This window comes from Salvelinus alpinus, unplaced genomic scaffold (genome assembly GCF_045679555.1).
Source record: "Salvelinus alpinus unplaced genomic scaffold, SLU_Salpinus.1 scaffold_42, whole genome shotgun sequence".
Classification (NCBI taxonomy): domain Eukaryota; kingdom Metazoa; phylum Chordata; class Actinopteri; order Salmoniformes; family Salmonidae; genus Salvelinus; species Salvelinus alpinus.
In genome coordinates, this window is record NW_027255983.1 from 504,151 (window position 1) to 521,913 (window position 17,763).

Genomic DNA, 17,763 nt, shown 5'->3' on the forward strand with positions numbered 1-17,763 from the left:
TGCCACCAGCCATACTGCTCGTTCTGTGCATGATTTCCTGCAGGACAGGAATGTCAGTGATCTGCCATGGCCAGCGAAGAGGCCGGATCTCAATCCCATTGAGCCCGTCTGGGACCTGTTGGATCGGAGGGTGAGGGCTAGGGCCATTCCCCCCAGAAATGGCCGGGAACTTGCAGGTGCCTTGATGGAAGAGTGGGGTAACATCTCACAGCAAGAACGGGCAAATCTGGTGCGGTCCATGAGGAGATGCACTGCAGTACTTAATGCAGCTGGTGGCCACACCAGATACTGACTGTTACTTTTGATCTTTACCCCCCCCCCCCCCTTTGTTCAGGGACACATTATTCCATTTCTGTTAGTCTGTCACGTTCCTGACCTTATTTCCTTTATTTTGTCTTTGTTTAGTATGGTCAGGACGTGAGCTGGGTGGGCAGTCTATGTTATTTGTTTCTATGTTTAGGTTTCAATCATATAAATATGGTTCTCAATCAGGGGCAGGTGTTTTATGTTTCCTCTGATTGAGAACCATATTAAGGTAGGCTGTTCTCACTTTGTTTGTGGGTGATTGTTGCTGTGTCAGTGTTTGTACCACACGGGACTGTTTCGTTTGTTCCTGTTCGTGCGTTCTTCGTTGTCTGTAAGTTCTCATTTTCAGGTCTGTTTACGTCGTTTGTTATTTTGTAGTTGTTCGAGTGTGCTTCGTGTTCGTCTTTAAATAAATCATTATGGATTCAACCTACGCTGCATATTGGTGCGATCATTCTCGCCTCTCCTCGTCCGATGAGGAGGACGACATAGACACTCGTTACATAGTCACATGTCTGTGGAACTTGTTCAGTTTATGTCTCAGTTGTTGAATCTTGTTATGTTCATACAAAAATGTACACGTGTTAAGTTTGCTGAAAATAAACGCAGTTGACAGTGAGAGGACGTTTCTTTTTTTGCTGAGTTTATATCTCATCTTTGTACAGCAGTCTAAACATCTTGCTATATATCTATCATCTTTGTACAGCAGTCTATAGATCGTTCTATATGTCTCTGATCTGTGCAGGCCGTGGCAATAGAGTGTTCTATTCTGCAAATTCCTCCTATTGTAGTCCTGTACTATACAACTTCCTCCTATTGTAGTCCTGTTCTATACAACTTCCTCCTATTGTAGTCCTGTACTATACAACTTCCTCCTATTGTAGTCCTGTTCTATACAACTTCCCCCTATTGTAGTCCTGTACTATACAACTTCCTCCTATTGTAGTCCTGTACTATACAACTTCCTCCTATTGTAGTCCTGTACTATACAACTTCCTCCTATTGTAGTCCTGTTCTATACAACTTCCTCCTATTGTAGTCCTGTTCTATACAACTTCCTCCTATTGTAGTCCTGTACTATACAACTTCCTCCTATTGTAGTCCTGTACTATACAACTTCCTTCTATTGTAGTCCTGTACTTTACAACTTCCTCCTATTGTAGTCCTGTACAATACAACTTCCTCCTATTGTAGTCCTGTACTATACAACTTCCTCCTATTGTAGTCCTGTACAATACAACTTCCTCCTATTGTAGTCCTGTACTATACAACTTCCTCCTATTGTAGTCCTGTACTATACAACTTAGAGAGGAGGACCAGCGTGTTGTGAGGATGGCACCATGGTAGTTATCGTTCATTAGAGAGGAGGACCAGCGTGTTGTGAGGATGGCACCATGGTAGTTATCGTTCATTAGAGAGGAGGACCAGTGTGTTGTGAGGATGGCACCATGGTAGTTATCGTTCATTAGAGAGGAGGACCAGCGTGTTGTGAGGATGGTACCATGGTAGTTATCGTTCATTAGAGAGGAGGACCAGTGTGTTGTGAGGATGGCACCATGGTAGTTATCGTTCATTAGAGAGGAGGACCAGTGTGTTGGGAGGATGGCACCATGGTAGTTATCGTTCATTAGAGAGGAGGACCAGTGTGTTGTGAGGATGGCACCATGGTAGTTATCGTTCATTAGAGAGGAGGACCAGCGTGTTGTGAGGATGGCACCATGGTAGTTATCGTTCATTAGAGAGGAGGACCAGGGTGTTGTGAGGATGGCACCATGGTAGTTATCGTTCATTAGAGAGGAGGACCAGCGTGTTGTGAGGATGGCACCATGGTAGTTATCGTTCATTAGAGAGGAGGACCAGGGTGTTGTGAGGATGGCACCATGGTAGTTATCGTTCATTAGAGAGGAGGACCAGTGTGTTGTGAGGATGGCACCATGGTAGTTATCGTTCATTAGAGAGGAGGACCAGCGTGTTGTGAGGATGGCACCATGGTAGTTATCGTTCATTAGAGAGGAGGACCAGCGTGTTGTGAGGATGGCACCATGGTAGTTATCGTTCATTAGAGAGGAGGACCAGCGTGTTGTGAGGATGGCACCATGGTAGTTATCGTTCATTAGAGAGGAGGACCAGTGTGTTGTGAGGATGGCACCATGGTAGTTATCGTTCATTAGAGAGGAGGACCAGCGTGTTGGGAGGATGGCACCATGGTAGTTATCGTTCATTAGAGAGGAGGACCAGCGTGTTGTGAGGATGGCACCATGGTAGTTATCGTTCATTAGAGAGGAGGACCAGCGTGTTGTGAGGATGGCACCATGGTAGTTATCGTTCATTAGAGAGGAGGACCAGTGTGTTGTGAGGATGGCACCATGGTAGTTATCGTTCATTAGAGAGGAGGACCAGTGTGTTGTGAGGATGGCACCATGGTAGTTATCGTTCATTAGAGAGGAGGACCAGTGTGTTGTGAGGATGGCACCATGGTAGTTATCGTTCATTAGAGAGGAGGACCAGGGTGTTGTGAGGATGGCACCATGGTAGTTATCGTTCATTAGAGAGGAGGACCAGCGTGTTGTGAGGATGGCACCATGGTAGTTATCGTTCATTAGAGAGGAGGACCAGGGTGTTGTGAGGATGGCACCATGGTAGTTATCGTCCATTAGAGAGGAGGACCAGTGTGTTGTGAGGATGGCACCATGGTAGTTATCGTTCATTAGAGAGGAGGACCAGCGTGTTGTGAGGATGGCACCATGGTAGTTATCGTTCATTAGAGAGGAGGACCAGTGTGTTGTGAGGATGGCACCATGGTAGTTATCGTTCATTAGAGAGGAGGACCAGTGTGTTGTGAGGATGGCACCATGGTAGTTATCGTTCATTAGAGAGGAGGACCAGCGTTCATTAGAGAGGAGGACCAGCGTGTTGTGAGGATGGCACCATGGTAGTTATCGTTCATTAGAGAGGAGGACCAGCGTGTTGTGAGGATGGCACCATGGTAGTTATCGTTCATTAGAGAGGAGGACCAGTGTGTTGTGAGGATGGCACCATGGTAGTTATCGTTCATTAGAGAGGAGGACCAGCGTTCATTAGAGAGGAGGACCAGCGTGTTGTGAGGATGGCACCATGGTAGTTATCGTTCATTAGAGAGGAGGACCAGGGTGTTGTGAGGATGGCACCATGGTAGTTATCGTTCATTAGAGAGGAGGACCAGTGTGTTGTGAGGATGGCACCGTGGTAGTTATCGTTCATTAGAGAGGAGGACCAGCGTGTTGTGAGGATGGCACCTTGGTAGTTATCGTTCATTAGAGAGGAGGACCAGTGTGTTGTGAGGATGGCACCATGGTAGTTATCGTTCATTAGAGAGGAGGACCAGTGTGTTGTGAGGATGGCACCATGGTAGTTATCGTTCATTAGAGAGGAGGACCAGTGTGTTGTGAGGATGGCACCATGGTAGTTATCGTTCATTAGAGAGGAGGACCAGCGTGTTGTGAGGATGGCACCGTGGTAGTTATCGTTCATTAGAGAGGAGGACCAGGGTGTTGTGAGGATGGCACCATGGTAGTTATCGTTCATTAGAGAGGAGGACCAGCGTGTTGTGAGGATGGCACCATGGTAGTTATCGTTCATTAGAGAGGAGGACCAGTGTGTTGTGAGGATGGCACCGTGGTAGTTATCGTTCATTAGAGAGGAGGACCAGGGTGTTGTGAGGATGGCACCTTGGTAGTTATCGTTCATTAGAGAGGAGGACCAGTGTGTTGTGAGGATGGCACCTTGGTAGTTATCGTTCATTAGAGAGGAGGACCAGGGTGTTGTGAGGATGGCACCTTGGTAGTTATCGTTCATTAGAGAGGAGGACCAGTGTGTTGTGAGGATGGCACCATGGTAGTTATCGTTCATTAGAGAGGAGGACCAGTGTGTTGTGAGGATGGCACCATGGTAGTTATCGTTCATTAGAGAGGAGGACCAGTGTGTTGTGAGGATGGCACCATGGTAGTTATCGTTCATTAGAGAGGAGGACCAGCGTGTTGTGAGGATGGCACCGTGGTAGTTATCGTTCATTAGAGAGGAGGACCAGGGTGTTGTGAGGATGGCACCATGGTAGTTATCGTTCATTAGAGAGGAGGACCAGTGTGTTGTGAGGATGGCACCGTGGTAGTTATCGTTCATTAGAGAGGAGGACCAGCGTGTTGTGAGGATGGCACCTTGGTAGTTATCGTTCATTAGAGAGGAGGACCAGTGTGTTGTGAGGATGGCACCATGGTAGTTATCGTTCATTAGAGAGGAGGACCAGTGTGTTGTGAGGATGGCACCATGGTAGTTATCGTTCATTAGAGAGGAGGACCAGTGTGTTGTGAGGATGGCACCATGGTAGTTATCGTTCATTAGAGAGGAGGACCAGCGTGTTGTGAGGATGGCACCGTGGTAGTTATCGTTCATTAGAGAGGAGGACCAGGGTGTTGTGAGGATGGCACCATGGTAGTTATCGTTCATTAGAGAGGAGGACCAGCGTGTTGTGAGGATGGCACCATGGTAGTTATCGTTCATTAGAGAGGAGGACCAGTGTGTTGTGAGGATGGCACCGTGGTAGTTATCGTTCATTAGAGAGGAGGACCAGGGTGTTGTGAGGATGGCACCTTGGTAGTTATCGTTCATTAGAGAGGAGGACCAGTGTGTTGTGAGGATGGCACCTTGGTAGTTATCGTTCATTAGAGAGGAGGACCAGGGTGTTGTGAGGATGGCACCTTGGTAGTTATCGTTCATTAGAGAGGAGGACCAGCGTGTTGTGAGGATGGCACCTTGGTAGTTATCGTTCATTAGAGAGGAGGACCAGCGTGTTGTGAGGATGGCACCTTGGTAGTTATCGTTCATTAGAGAGGAGGACCAGTGTGTTGTGAGGATGGCACCATGGTAGTTATCGTTCATTAGAGAGGAGGACCAGTGTGTTGTGAGGATGGCACCATGGTAGTTATCGTTCATTAGAGAGGAGGACCAGCGTGTTGTGAGGATGGCACCATGGTAGTTATCGTTCATTAGAGAGGAGGACCAGTGTGTTGTGAGGATGGCACCATGGTAGTTATCGTTCATTAGAGAGGAGGACCAGCGTGTTGTGAGGATGGCACCATGGTAGTTATCGTTCATTAGAGAGGAGGACCAGCGTGTTGTGAGGATGGCACCGTGGTAGTTATCGTTCATTAGAGAGGAGGACCAGTGTGTTGTGAGGATGGCACCGTGGTAGTTATCGTTCATTAGAGAGGAGGACCAGTGTGTTGTGAGGATGGCACCATGGTAGTTATCGTTCATTAGAGAGGAGGACCAGCGTGTTGTGAGGATGGTACTATGGTAGTTATCGTTCATTAGAGAGGAGGACCAGCGTGTTGTGAGGATGGCACCATGGTAGTTATCGTTCATTAGAGAGGAGGACCAGCGTTCATTAGAGAGGAGGACCAGTGTGTTGTGAGGATGGCACCATGGTAGTTATCGTTCATTAGAGAGGAGGACCAGGGTGTTGTGAGGATGGCACCATGGTAGTTATCGTTCATTAGAGAGGAGGACCAGCGTGTTGTGCTTAGTTGCAGCTGCTCTTCTGAATGAATGGCATCACTAGACTGGCAGCGTACTGAAGAGGAGTTAGACTGGGCAGCGTACTGAAGAGTTAGACTGGGCAGCGTACTGAAGAGTTAGACTGGGCAGCGTACTGAAGAGTTAGACTGGGCAGCGTACTGAAGAGTTAGACTGGGCAGCGTACTGAAGAGTTAGACTGGGCAGCGTACTGAAGAGTTAGACTGGGCAGCGTACTGAAGAGTTAGACTGGGCAGCGTACTGAAGAGTTAGACTGGGCAGCGTACTGAAGAGTTAGACTGGGCAGCGTACTGAAGAGTTAGACTGGGCAGTGTACTGAAGAGTGAGACTGGGCAGCGTACTGAAGAGTGAGACTGGCAGCGTACTGAAGAGTTAGACTGGGCAGTGTACTGAAGAGTTAGACTGGGCAGCGTACTGAAGAGTGAGACTGGGCAGCGTACTGAAGAGTGAGACTGGGCAGCGTACTGAAGAGTTAGACTGGGCAGCGTACTGAAGAGTGAGACTGGCAGCGTACTGAAGAGTTAGACTGGGCAGCGTACTGAAGAGTTAGACTGGGCAGCGTACTGAAGAGTTAGACTGGGCAGCGTACTGAAGAGTGAGACTGGCAGCGTACTGAAGAGTTAGACTGGGCAGCGTACTGAAGAGTTAGACTGACAGCGTACTGAAGAGTTAGACTGGGCAGCATACTGAAGAGTTAGACTGACAGCGTACTGAAGAGTGAGACTGGCCCACCTAACAGGGCTGTTGGCCACAGAGATTATTTGTCACCATAGAAACAAAATTGTGTCTTCGCCTCTAAAATGGCTTTGTGTGTGTGTGTGTGAGTGTGTGTGTGTGAGTGTGTGTGTGTGTGTGTACAGTACCTTGAGGTCAAAGTGTGCTATCTTCCTAGTGTGTAGGTAGTGGACCCCCTCCAGAATCTGTTTGATAAACTGAGTCGCCTCCTCTTCACTCAGAGACTCTTTCTGGGCCAGGAAGTCAAACAGCTCTCCCCCTGACACCCTGCAACACACACACACACACACACACACACACACACACACACACACACACACACACACACACACACACACACACACACACACACACACACACACACACACACACACACACACACACACACACACACACACACACACACACACACACACACACTGAGCATTTCTCCATCATAGTGCAACAGATGTTACAGGTGAAAGATAAAACCAGACTGGCTCTCAGGCTAAGACTGTGTTTGTTAGATAAAACCAGTCTGGCTCCCAGGCTAAGACTGTGTTTGTTAGATAAAACCAGTCTGCCTCCCAGGCTAAGACTGTTTGTTAGATAAAACCAGACTGGCTCCCAGGCTAAGACTGTGTTTGTTAGATAAAACCAGTCTGGCTCCCAGGCTAAGACTGTGTTTGTTAGATAAAACCAGTCTGGCTCCCAGGCTAAGACTGTGTTTGTTAGATAAAACCAGTCTGGCTCCCAGGCTAAGACTATGTTTGTTAGATAAAACCAGCTGGCTCCCAGGCTAAGACTGTGTTTGTTAGATTAGATAGAACCAGACTGTCTCCCAGGCTAAGACTGTGTTTGTTAGATAGAACCAGACTGTCTCCCAGGCTAAGACTGTGTTTGTTAGATAAAACCAGTCTGGCTCCCAGGCTAAGACTGTGTTTGTTAGATAAAACCAATCTGGCTCCCTGGCTAAGACTATGTTTGTTAGATAAAACCAGTCTGGCTCCCAGGCTAAGACTGTGTTTGTTAGATTAGATAGAACCAGACTGTCTCCCAGGCTAAGACTGTGTTTGTTAGATAAAACCAGACTGGCTCCCAGGCTAAGACTGTGTTTGTTAGATAAAACCAGACTGGCTCCCAGGCTAAGACTGTGTTTGTTAGATAAAACCAGGCTAAGACTGTGTTTGTTAGATAAAACCAGTCTGGCTCCCAGGCTAAGATTGTGTTTGTTAGATAAAACCAGGCTAAGACTGTGTTTGTTAGATAAAACCAGTCTGACTCCCAGGCTAAGACTGTGTTTGTTAGATAAAACCAGTCTGACTCCCAGGCTAAGACTGTGTTTGTTAGATAAAACCAGACTGGCTCCCAGGCTAAGACTGTGTTTGTTAGATAAAACCAGTCTGACTCCCAGGCTAAGACTGTGTTTGTTAGATAAAACCAGTCTGACTCCCAGGCTAAGACTGTGTTTGTTAGATAAAACCAGTCTGACTCCCAGGCTAAGACTGTGTTTGTTAGATAAAACCAGTCTGACTCCCAGGCTAAGACTGTGTTTGTTAGATAAAACCAGTCTGGCTCCCAGGCTAAGACTGTGTTTATTAGATAAAACCAGTCTGGCTCTCAGGCTAAGACTGTTTGTTAGATAAAACCAGGATAAGACTGTTCGTTAGATAAAACCAGTCTGGCTCCTAGGCTAAGACTGTGTTTGTTAGATAATACCAGGCTAAGACGGTTGTTTGTTCGTGTCTTAGACAGACACATTATTTGTTGATGACTTTTCATGGATTATATATAACTACAACATTTCTTAAAATCAGGGGGAATTTCTCTGGCCTCGTTCTGATTTGTCCGGACCATAAACAGTCTATGTTCTAGGATCTGATCTAGGTGATCTAGGATCTGTCCATATTGTCTGAGTCATTATGATTCATTATGATCTAAAGGGCTAAACTGATCTGAGATCAGGATACGGACCCAAAAGTGTACACTACAAAGCAGGATCAATGAGTTAGTCAGATAACTTTTGATAAAACACCCAGAAATAACCACCACAATTTTCTGGTTCATTAATAATGCTAATCTTAGAGATGGGTTTCTGGTTGTTGTGTCAACTAAATCCTTCCCATTTCAAGTCCCCCCCCCCCCCCCAAAAACAAAATAAAATGCTGTAAGAATATTCCGTCAAGTTATCTGGCTAACTCCTCGATCCTGGTTTGTAGTATTCCTCTCTGGTGGGACTCACAGCTCCAGGATGAGCACCACGTCAGTACGGTTCTCGTAGACGTCGTGGAAGGTGACTATGTTGGGGTGTTGTGTCTGCTGTAGGATGTTGACCTCTCTCTCTATCTCCTCTCTCCTGACCCCCCGCCGGCTGGATCTGCTCTGACGTTTCTTGATGAACTTAGCAGCGAACTCCAGACCGGTGCTCTTCTCCCAGCAACGCTTCACGATGGCAAACTGACCGCTGGAACACGCAACGAGAGAAGGGACACAAAAAAATGACAGAGAAAAATGTTTAGCAACACAATGTATGTTTGCTTGGAAATGATTGATTATGATGTTAAAACCTGCAACATGTGGCCTCTACAGAATCAGATCAGACGAAGGCCAGATGGGACGGTATGTTAACACCTGCAACATGTGGTCTCTACAGAATCAGATCAGACGAAGGCCAGATGGGACGGTATGTTAACACCTACAACATGTGGCCTCTACAGAATCAGATCAGACAAAGGCCAGATGGGACGGTATGTTAACACCTACAACATGTGGTCTCTACAGAATCAGATCAGACAAAGGCCAGATGGGACGGTATGTTAACACCTACAACATGTGGTCTCTACAGAATCAGATCAGACAAAGGCCAGATGGGACCGTATGTTAACACCTACAACATGTGGCCTCTACAGAATCAGATCAGACAAAGGCCAGATGGGACCGTATGTTAACACCTACAACATGTGGTCTCTACAGAATCAGATCAGACAAAGGCCAGATGGGACCGTATGTTATTTCCGTATCAGAGGATATTGTCAAGAGGATTTTCATGTATTATTACAATATTACATTTCTAGTCTCTGTTGCGGTGAAAACACTGTCTCTTTAAACACTGTAAACAGCCACGGCGCAGTCAGAAGGTGTGGTATTGTGTGTGTGAAGGGTTAACTCAATTTGTCCTACAGAATGTCCAGACATTTATTCCTGCGAGGCTACTGGTCTATTTATAGCGTCGTCGTGGTAATGTAGCAGTGTGAGCTAAGCCTGACAACTCTGGGGTTTTACCTCATACACTTCCACAGACAACTAAAACATATCGAAAGACCATTCGCTGTTGTACACACCTGTGTTCACTGCATACGGTAGCCTATGTTAGCCTATGGTAGCCTATGTTAGCATTTGGTAGCCTATGGTAGCCTATGGTAGCATATGTTAGCCTATGTTAGCCTATGTTAGCCTATGGTAGCCTATGTTAGCCTATGTTAGCCTATGGTAGCCTATGGTAGCATTTGGTAGCCTATGGTAGCATATGGTAGCCTATGTTAGCCTATGTTAGCCTATGGTAGCCTATGGTAGCATATGGTAGCCTATGGTAGCCTATGGTAGCCTATGTTATGCTATGGTAGCCTATGGTAGCATAAGGTAGCATATGTTAGCATATGGGAAATACTTTGCTGCACTTGATTTAGTACTCTGTCCCCTGTACAATGGAACCAATGGAACAGCACCAGAAGTCACTCTGAGCTAAATCAAGCGCTCCTCAAATACTTGCAATACTTGGATGTATTGACCCAACGTTGGGCTTTTATCCTCACATACAACAGAGCAACGACAGGACACCAAGAGGACGAGGGAGTTAAGTCAACGGGTCATTCAGTGGCTGTGTACCATAGTTGCACCCTTCACTCTTAGAAAAAAGGGTTCCAAAAGGGTTCTTGGGCTGTTCCCATAGGAGAACCCTGTATGGTTCCAGGGTAGATCCATGTTTGGTTCCAGGCAGAACTATTTTGGGTTCCATGTAGAACCCTCTGTGTAAAGGGTTCTACATGGAACTCAAAAAGGTTCTGTCTGGAACCAAAAAGGGTTCTTAAAAGGGTTCTCCTATGGGGACAACCAAAGAACCCTTTTAGATAGAACCTTTTTTTCTAAGTGTATATTCCTTATAGAGTGCACTGCTTATGTCCAGGGTCCATAGGGGATAGGGTGCCATTTGGGGCACAGACAGTGACTGTGACTCCATGTAGTCTTCCTCTACTGTCAGTACAGTGAGACAGTGAGGTAAAGTAATACTCCACTTCCTCATTCATAGTGTAGCTGTGTGATTAAACATAGACACACATCTCTAAAGATAGAAGGAAGCCATCTTTAAACTGCAGCGGGAGGAGTGACTGCCTGTCAGCTCAGCCTCTAGAGGAGGAGTGACTGCCTGTCAGCTCAGCTGCCTCTAGAGGAGGAGTGACTGCCTGCCAGCTCAGCTGCCTCTAGAGGAGGAGTGACTGTCTGTCAGCTCAGCTGCCTCTAGAGGAGGAGTGACTGCCTGTCAGCTCAGCTGCCTCTAGAGGAGGAGTGACTGCCTGTCAGCTCAGCTGCCTCTAGAGGAGGAGTGACTGCCTGCCAGCTCAGCTGCCTCTAGAGGAGGAGTGACTGCCAGCTGCTTATAGAGGAGGAGTGACTGCCTGTCAGCTCAGCTGCCTCTAGAGGAGGAGTGACTGCCTGCCAGCTCAGCTGCCTCTAGAGGAGGAGTGACTGCCTGTCAGCTCAGCTGCCTCTAGAGGAGGAGTGACTGCCAGCTGCTTATAGAGGAGGAGTGACTGCCTGTCAGCTCAGCTGCCTCTAGAGGAGGAGTGACTGCCAGCTGCTTATAGAGGAGTGACTGCCTGTCAGCTCAGCTGCCGCTAGAGGAGGAGTGACTGCCTGTCAGCTCATCTGCCTCTAAAGGAGGAGTGACTGCCTGTCAGCTGAGGAGGAGTGACTTCATATAAACTACTGGGTCACTGAGTACAGCCTGAGTGGTTTGAGTACCCGGTCAGTACAGGAAGAAGACAATGTTACCTCAACCAAGATTCCCTTAATCTCTTTGAAACGTGTAGTTTTGAAGCGTGTTGGTTTCCAGACTGGGTAAAGCTACAGACAGGGACCTGAGATAGAGTTGTACATGGAGCCTAATGGCCTGTAGTGATGAGCTGCATGTCTATGACCACGTTATAACATTCACCTTGTGGTCTTCTAATATGAACAAAAACCATACAACACATTGTGAGGCAGGATCAAAGGTAGCCTTTTAAACAGGGCTTCAATGTACGTCACATCGCTGAGTCTACCTTCAAACAGGGCTTTAATCTACGTCATATCGCTGAGTCTACCTTTAAACAGGGCTTTAATCTACGTCATATCGCTGAGTCTACCTTTAAACAGGCCTTTCAGCTACGTCATATCGCTGAGTCTACCTTTAAACAGGCCTTTAATCTACGTCATATCGCTGAGTCTACCTTTAAACAGGCCTTTCAGCTACGTCATATCGCTGAGTCTACCTTCAAACAGGCCTTTCAGCTATATGAGTATTCACACAGACACAACCTCATTCACTGTCATGTCAACAGAACAACCCCATTCACTGTCATGTCAACCCCATTCACTGTCATGTCAACCCCATTCACTGTCATGTCAACCCCATTCACTGTCATGTCAACCCCATTCACTGTCATGTCAACCCCATTCACTGTCATGTCAACAGAACAACCCCATTCACTGTCATGTCAACAGAACAACCCCATTCACTGTCATGTCAACAGAGCAACCCCAATCACTGTCATGTCAACAGAACAACCCCATTCACTGTCATGTCAACCCCATTCACTGTCATGTCAACCCCATTCACTGTCATGTCAACCCCATTCACTGTCATGTCAACAGAACAACCCCATTCACTGTCATGTCAACCCCATTCACTGTCATGTCAACAGAACAACCCCATTCACTGTCATGTCAACCCCATTCACTGTCATGTCAACAGAACAACCCCATTCACTGTCATGTCAACAGAACAACCTCATTCACTGTCATGTCAACCCCATTCACTGTCATGTCAAACCCATTCACTGTCATGTCAACAGAACAACCCCATTCACTGTCATGTCAACCCCATTCACTGTCATGTCAACCCCATTCACTGTCATGTCAACCCCATTCACTGTCATGTCAACAGAACAACCCCATTCACTGTCATGTCAACAGAACAACCCCATTCACTGTCATGTCAACCCCATTCACTGTCATGTCAACCCCATTCACTGTCATGTCAACCGAACAACCCCATTCACTGTCATGTCAATGTGTGACTTCAACACACAGAAAACCTCGGACTTCTGACCCTCAAAGGTTTCCTCTAACTAGTCCATAGTTGGATGTGTTAAAGGGACGAGATAAGCGTTACAATAGAATACAATTTAACTTTATTGTATTTTATATTTAACTGCGCAAGTCAGTTAAGAACAAATTCTTATTTACAATGATGGCCTACCGGGGAACAGTTGGATAACTGCCTTGTTCAGGGGAAGAACGACAGGTTTTTACCTTGTCAGCTCGGGGATTTGATCCAGCAACCTTTCAGTTACTAGTCCAATGCTCTAACCACTAGGCTACCTGCTGGTTACTGGCCCAACGCTCTGACCACTAGGCTACCTGCTGGTTACTGGCCCAACACTCTAACCACTAGGCTACCTGCTGGTTACTAGTCCAACACTCTAACCACTATGCTACCTGCTGGTTACTGGCCCAACGCTCTAACCACTAGGCTACCTGCTGGTTACTGGCCCAACGCTCTAACCACTAGACTACCTGCTGGTTACTAGTCCAACGCTCTAACCACTAGGCTACCTGCTGGTTACTGGCCCAGCGCTCTAACCACTAGTCTACCTGCTGGTTACTGGCCCAACACTCTAACCACTAGGCTACCTGCTGGTTACTGGTCCAACACTCTAACCACTAGGCTACCTGCTGGTTACTGACCCAACTCTAACCACTAGGCTACCTGCTGGTTACTGGCCCAACACTCTAACCACTAGGCTACCTGCTGGTTACTAGTCCAACGCTCTAACCACTAGGCTACCTGCTGGTTACTAGTCCAACACTCTAACCACTAGGCTACCTGCTGGTTACTAGTCCAACACTCTAACCACTAGTCTACCTGCTGGTTACTAGTCCAACGCTCTAACCACTAGGCTACCTGCTGGTTACTGACCCAACTCTAACCACTAGGCTACCTGCTGGTTACTAGTCCAACACTCTAACCACTAGGCTACCTGCTGGTTACTAGTCCAACACTCTAACCACTAGTCTACCTGCTGGTTACTAGTCCAACGCTCTAACCACTAGGCTACCTGCTGGTTACTGACCCAACTCTAACCACTAGGCTACCTGCTGGTTACTAGTCCAACACTCTAACCACTAGGCTACCTGCTGGTTACTAGTCCAACACTCTAACCACTAGGCTACCTGCTGGTTACTAGTCCAACACTCTAACCACTAGGCTACCTGCTGGTTACTAGTCCAACACTCTAACCACTAGTCTACCTGCTGGTTACTAGTCCAACACTCTAACCACTAGTCTACCTGCTGGTTACTAGTCCAACACTCTAACCACTAGGCTACCTGCTGGTTACTAGTCCAACGCTCTAACCACTAGTCTACCTACCGTCCCTCCACTCTAACCACTAGTCTACCTACCGTCCCTCCACTCTAACCACTAGTCTACCTGCCGTCCCTCCACTCTAACCACTAGTCTACCTACCGTCCCTCCACTCTAACCACTAGTCTACCTACCGTCCCTCCACTCTAACCACTAGTCTACCTGCCGTCCCTCCACTCTAACCACTAGTCTACCTACCGTCCCTCCACTCTAACCACTAGTCTACCTACCGTCCATCCACTCTAACCACTAGTCTACCTGCCGTCCCTCCACTCTAACCACTAGTCTACCTACCGTCCATCCACTCTAACCACTAGTCTACCTGCCGTCCCTCCACTCTAACCACTAGTCTACCTACCGTCCATCCACTCTAACCACTAGTCTACCTGCCGTCCCTCCACTCTAACCACTAGTCTACCTGCCGTCCCTCCACTCTAACCACTAGGCTACCTGCCGTCCCTCCACTCTAACCACTAGGCTACCTGCCGTCCCTCCACTCTAACCACTAGGCTACCTACCGTCCCTCCACTCTAACCACTAGTCTACCTGTTGGTCCCTCCACTCTAACCACTAGGCTACCTACCGTCCCTCCACTCTAACCACTAGTCTACCTGCCGTCCCTCCACTCTAACCACTAGTCTACCTGCCGTCCCTCCACTCTAACCACTAGGCTACCTGCCGTCCCTCCACTCTAACCACTAGGCTACCTGCCGTCCCTCCACTCTAACCACTAGGCTACCTACCGTCCCTCCACTCTAACCACTAGTCTACCTGTTGGTCCCTATCCTAATACTGTACCTTCCTAGTTCTTCTCCGATGTCGTAGAAATCCTCCACTGTCTGCTGCTTGAACAGGGCCATGCCTGCTGTCATAGACGGGGACGATGGCGTGGTTATGATGTGTAATATAGCTGTCTCAGATGGGTTCTCTATTCCGCCCATTATAGAAGTAAACCCTGTGTAAAAGAACAGAATAATATTTCTGATAGTTCAGCAGGTGAAGGGTCGTGTCTGCTCGGGAGTTGTACAATAACAAACATGGCGACGTACAACAACATGGCCAACATCCCAGAATCAGAGAAACATTTAGCTTACATACAAAACAACGTGTTTTATTTTTTTTTTGGATTATTACAATATATTAATTATGAGTAGAACGTGTTTATAACTGGTGTTATAATTAAGCAATAAGGCCTGAGGAGGTGTGGTATATGGCCAATATACCACGGCTAACGGCTGTTCTTACGTACGACCAACGCAATAAGAGGCGCCTTATTGCTATTATAAACTGGTTACCAACATAATTAGAGCAGTAAAAATAAACGTTTTATTATACCCGAGGTATACGGCCATGGCAGTCAGCCAATCAGTATTCAGGGCTGGAACCACCCAGTTAATAACTAGTGTTATTCCATACTATTACTGCTAGACTGTTGACCAGCTCTTATTAGCAACTTATTGTAGGCACATTTGATGGGACTTCCTGCATCACCAAATATCAAGGGCAATGTGCGGCGCAAGACCTTAGATGACGCAAACAGATAACCAGTAGAATAACCTCTTCATCTACTCACCAACTATCAAGGGCAATGTGCGGCGCAATACCTTAGATGACGCATACAGATAACCAGTAGAATAAAGTTAAATAGATAGAAAAATAGAGCCATTTTTAAAAAGTTCTTACCATGTTGAAATGACTGTCAAAGCGTGTCCACAAAACTTCTTCGTTCACTCTCGTTTCTTTTCAAAGTTGACCGAGCACCGTGTAGACGGCATTTCCCTACTGACCAGGCGCGCTCTCAGGTTCACATTAAATGTCTCTTGTTACCACGCGACAGAGCTGCCTTCCCTGAGTCTATTTTCAAAGTTATAAATACAAGTCTGTGTGTGTGTGTGTTCTCTTCCACTGCGTACAATATACACTGAGTGGACAAAACATTAGGAACACCTGCTCTGTCCATGACATAGTCTGACCAGGTGAAGCTATGATCCCTTATTGATGTACCTTGTTAAATCCACTTCAATCAGTGTAGATGAAGAGGAGGAGACAGGTTGAAGAAGGATTTTTAAGCCTTGAAACAAATTGAGACATGGATTGTGTATGTGTGCCATTCAGAGGGTGAATGGGCAAGACAAAAATATTTAAGTGCCTTTGAACGGGGTCTGGTAGTAGGTGCCAGGCGCACCGGTTTGTGTCAAGAACTGCAACGATGCTGGGTTTTCCATGCTCAACAGTTTCTCGTGTGTATCAAGAATGGTCCACCACCCAAAGGACATCCAGCCAACTTGACACAACTGTAGGAAGCATTGGAGTCAACATGGGCCAGCATCCCTGTGGAACGCATTCGACACCTTGTAGAGTCCATGACCCGATGAATTGAGGCTGTTCTGGGGACAAAAGTGGGGTGAAACTCAATATCAGGAAGGTGTTCTTGAAAATGTGCCACTCAGTGTACGTAGTGTGTTATTCTATAGTAAGGAGTATTGAAAAGCCCTGCCCAGCTGTGTAGTGCAGTAACTACACCACCAGAGGGCACTATAGCACAATAACATTAACACAGACACCATCACCTTGTTATCATTTTTGTATTTAACCTTTAACTAGGCAAGTCAGTTAAGAACAAAAACAAGCCTAGGAACAGTGGGTTTAACTGCCTTGTTCAGGGGCAGAACGACAGATTTTTACCTTGTCAGCTCAGGGATTCAATCTTGCAACCTTTCGGTTACTAGTCCAACGCTCTAACCACTAGGCTACCTGCTGGTTACTAGTCCAACGCTCTAACCACTAGGCTACCTGCTGGTTACTAGTCCAACGCTCTAACCACTAGACTACCTGCCACTGGGTCAGGTATCGGTTGCTATTGGAAGGAATTTAGATTCAGAAAGTCAAAGTGCTGATATTACAGGATAGAGAGACAGAGAGGAAGAGAATACCTGACCGCTGTGACTGACCCAAACTTAAGGAAAGCTTTGACTGTGTACAGACTCAGTGAATATAGCCTTGCTATTGAGAAAGGCCGCCATAGGCAGACCTGGCTCTCAAGGGAAGACAGGCTATGTGCACACTGCCCACAAAATGAAGTGGAAACTGAGCTGCACTTCCTAACCTCCTGCCAAATGTATGACCATATTAGAGACACATATTTCCCTCAGATCACACAGACCCACAAAGAATTCGAAAACAAATCCAATTTTGATAAACTCCCATATCTATTGGGTGAAATTCCACAGTGTGACATCACAGCAGCAAGATTTGTTACCTGTTGCCACAAGAAAAGGGCAACCAGTGAAGAACAAACACCATTGTAAATACAACCCATATTTATGTTTATTTATTTTCCCTTTTGTATTTTAACTATTTGCACATCATTACAACACTGTATATAGACATAATACGACATTTAAAATGTGTAATGTTTACTATTCATTTTTATTGTATATTTCACTTTTGTCTATTAAATATTTCATTTGCTTTGTCAATGTTAACAT

At 46.6% G+C, this 17,763-nt stretch overlaps 1 protein-coding gene across 2 annotated transcripts in view; it reads right to left on the reverse strand.

Moving 5' to 3' along the window:
* Window positions 1-16,090, reverse strand: part of LOC139567081 (death-associated protein kinase 2-like) — a 44,028-nt gene extending 27,938 nt beyond the window's left edge. For both annotated transcript variants that reach the window (XM_071388562.1, XM_071388560.1), the window contains exons 1-4: window positions 15,959-16,090; window positions 15,074-15,230; window positions 8,834-9,055; window positions 6,741-6,879 (exon numbers count right to left, since the gene is read on the reverse strand). In XM_071388562.1, coding sequence (XP_071244663.1) covers window positions 6,741-6,879; window positions 8,834-9,055; window positions 15,074-15,216 — 504 coding nt within the window. In that variant the 5' untranslated portion in view covers window positions 15,217-15,230; window positions 15,959-16,090. The remainder of the gene's footprint in view (window positions 1-6,740; window positions 6,880-8,833; window positions 9,056-15,073; window positions 15,231-15,958) is intronic.
* Window positions 16,091-17,763: the final 1,673 nt, after the last annotated feature.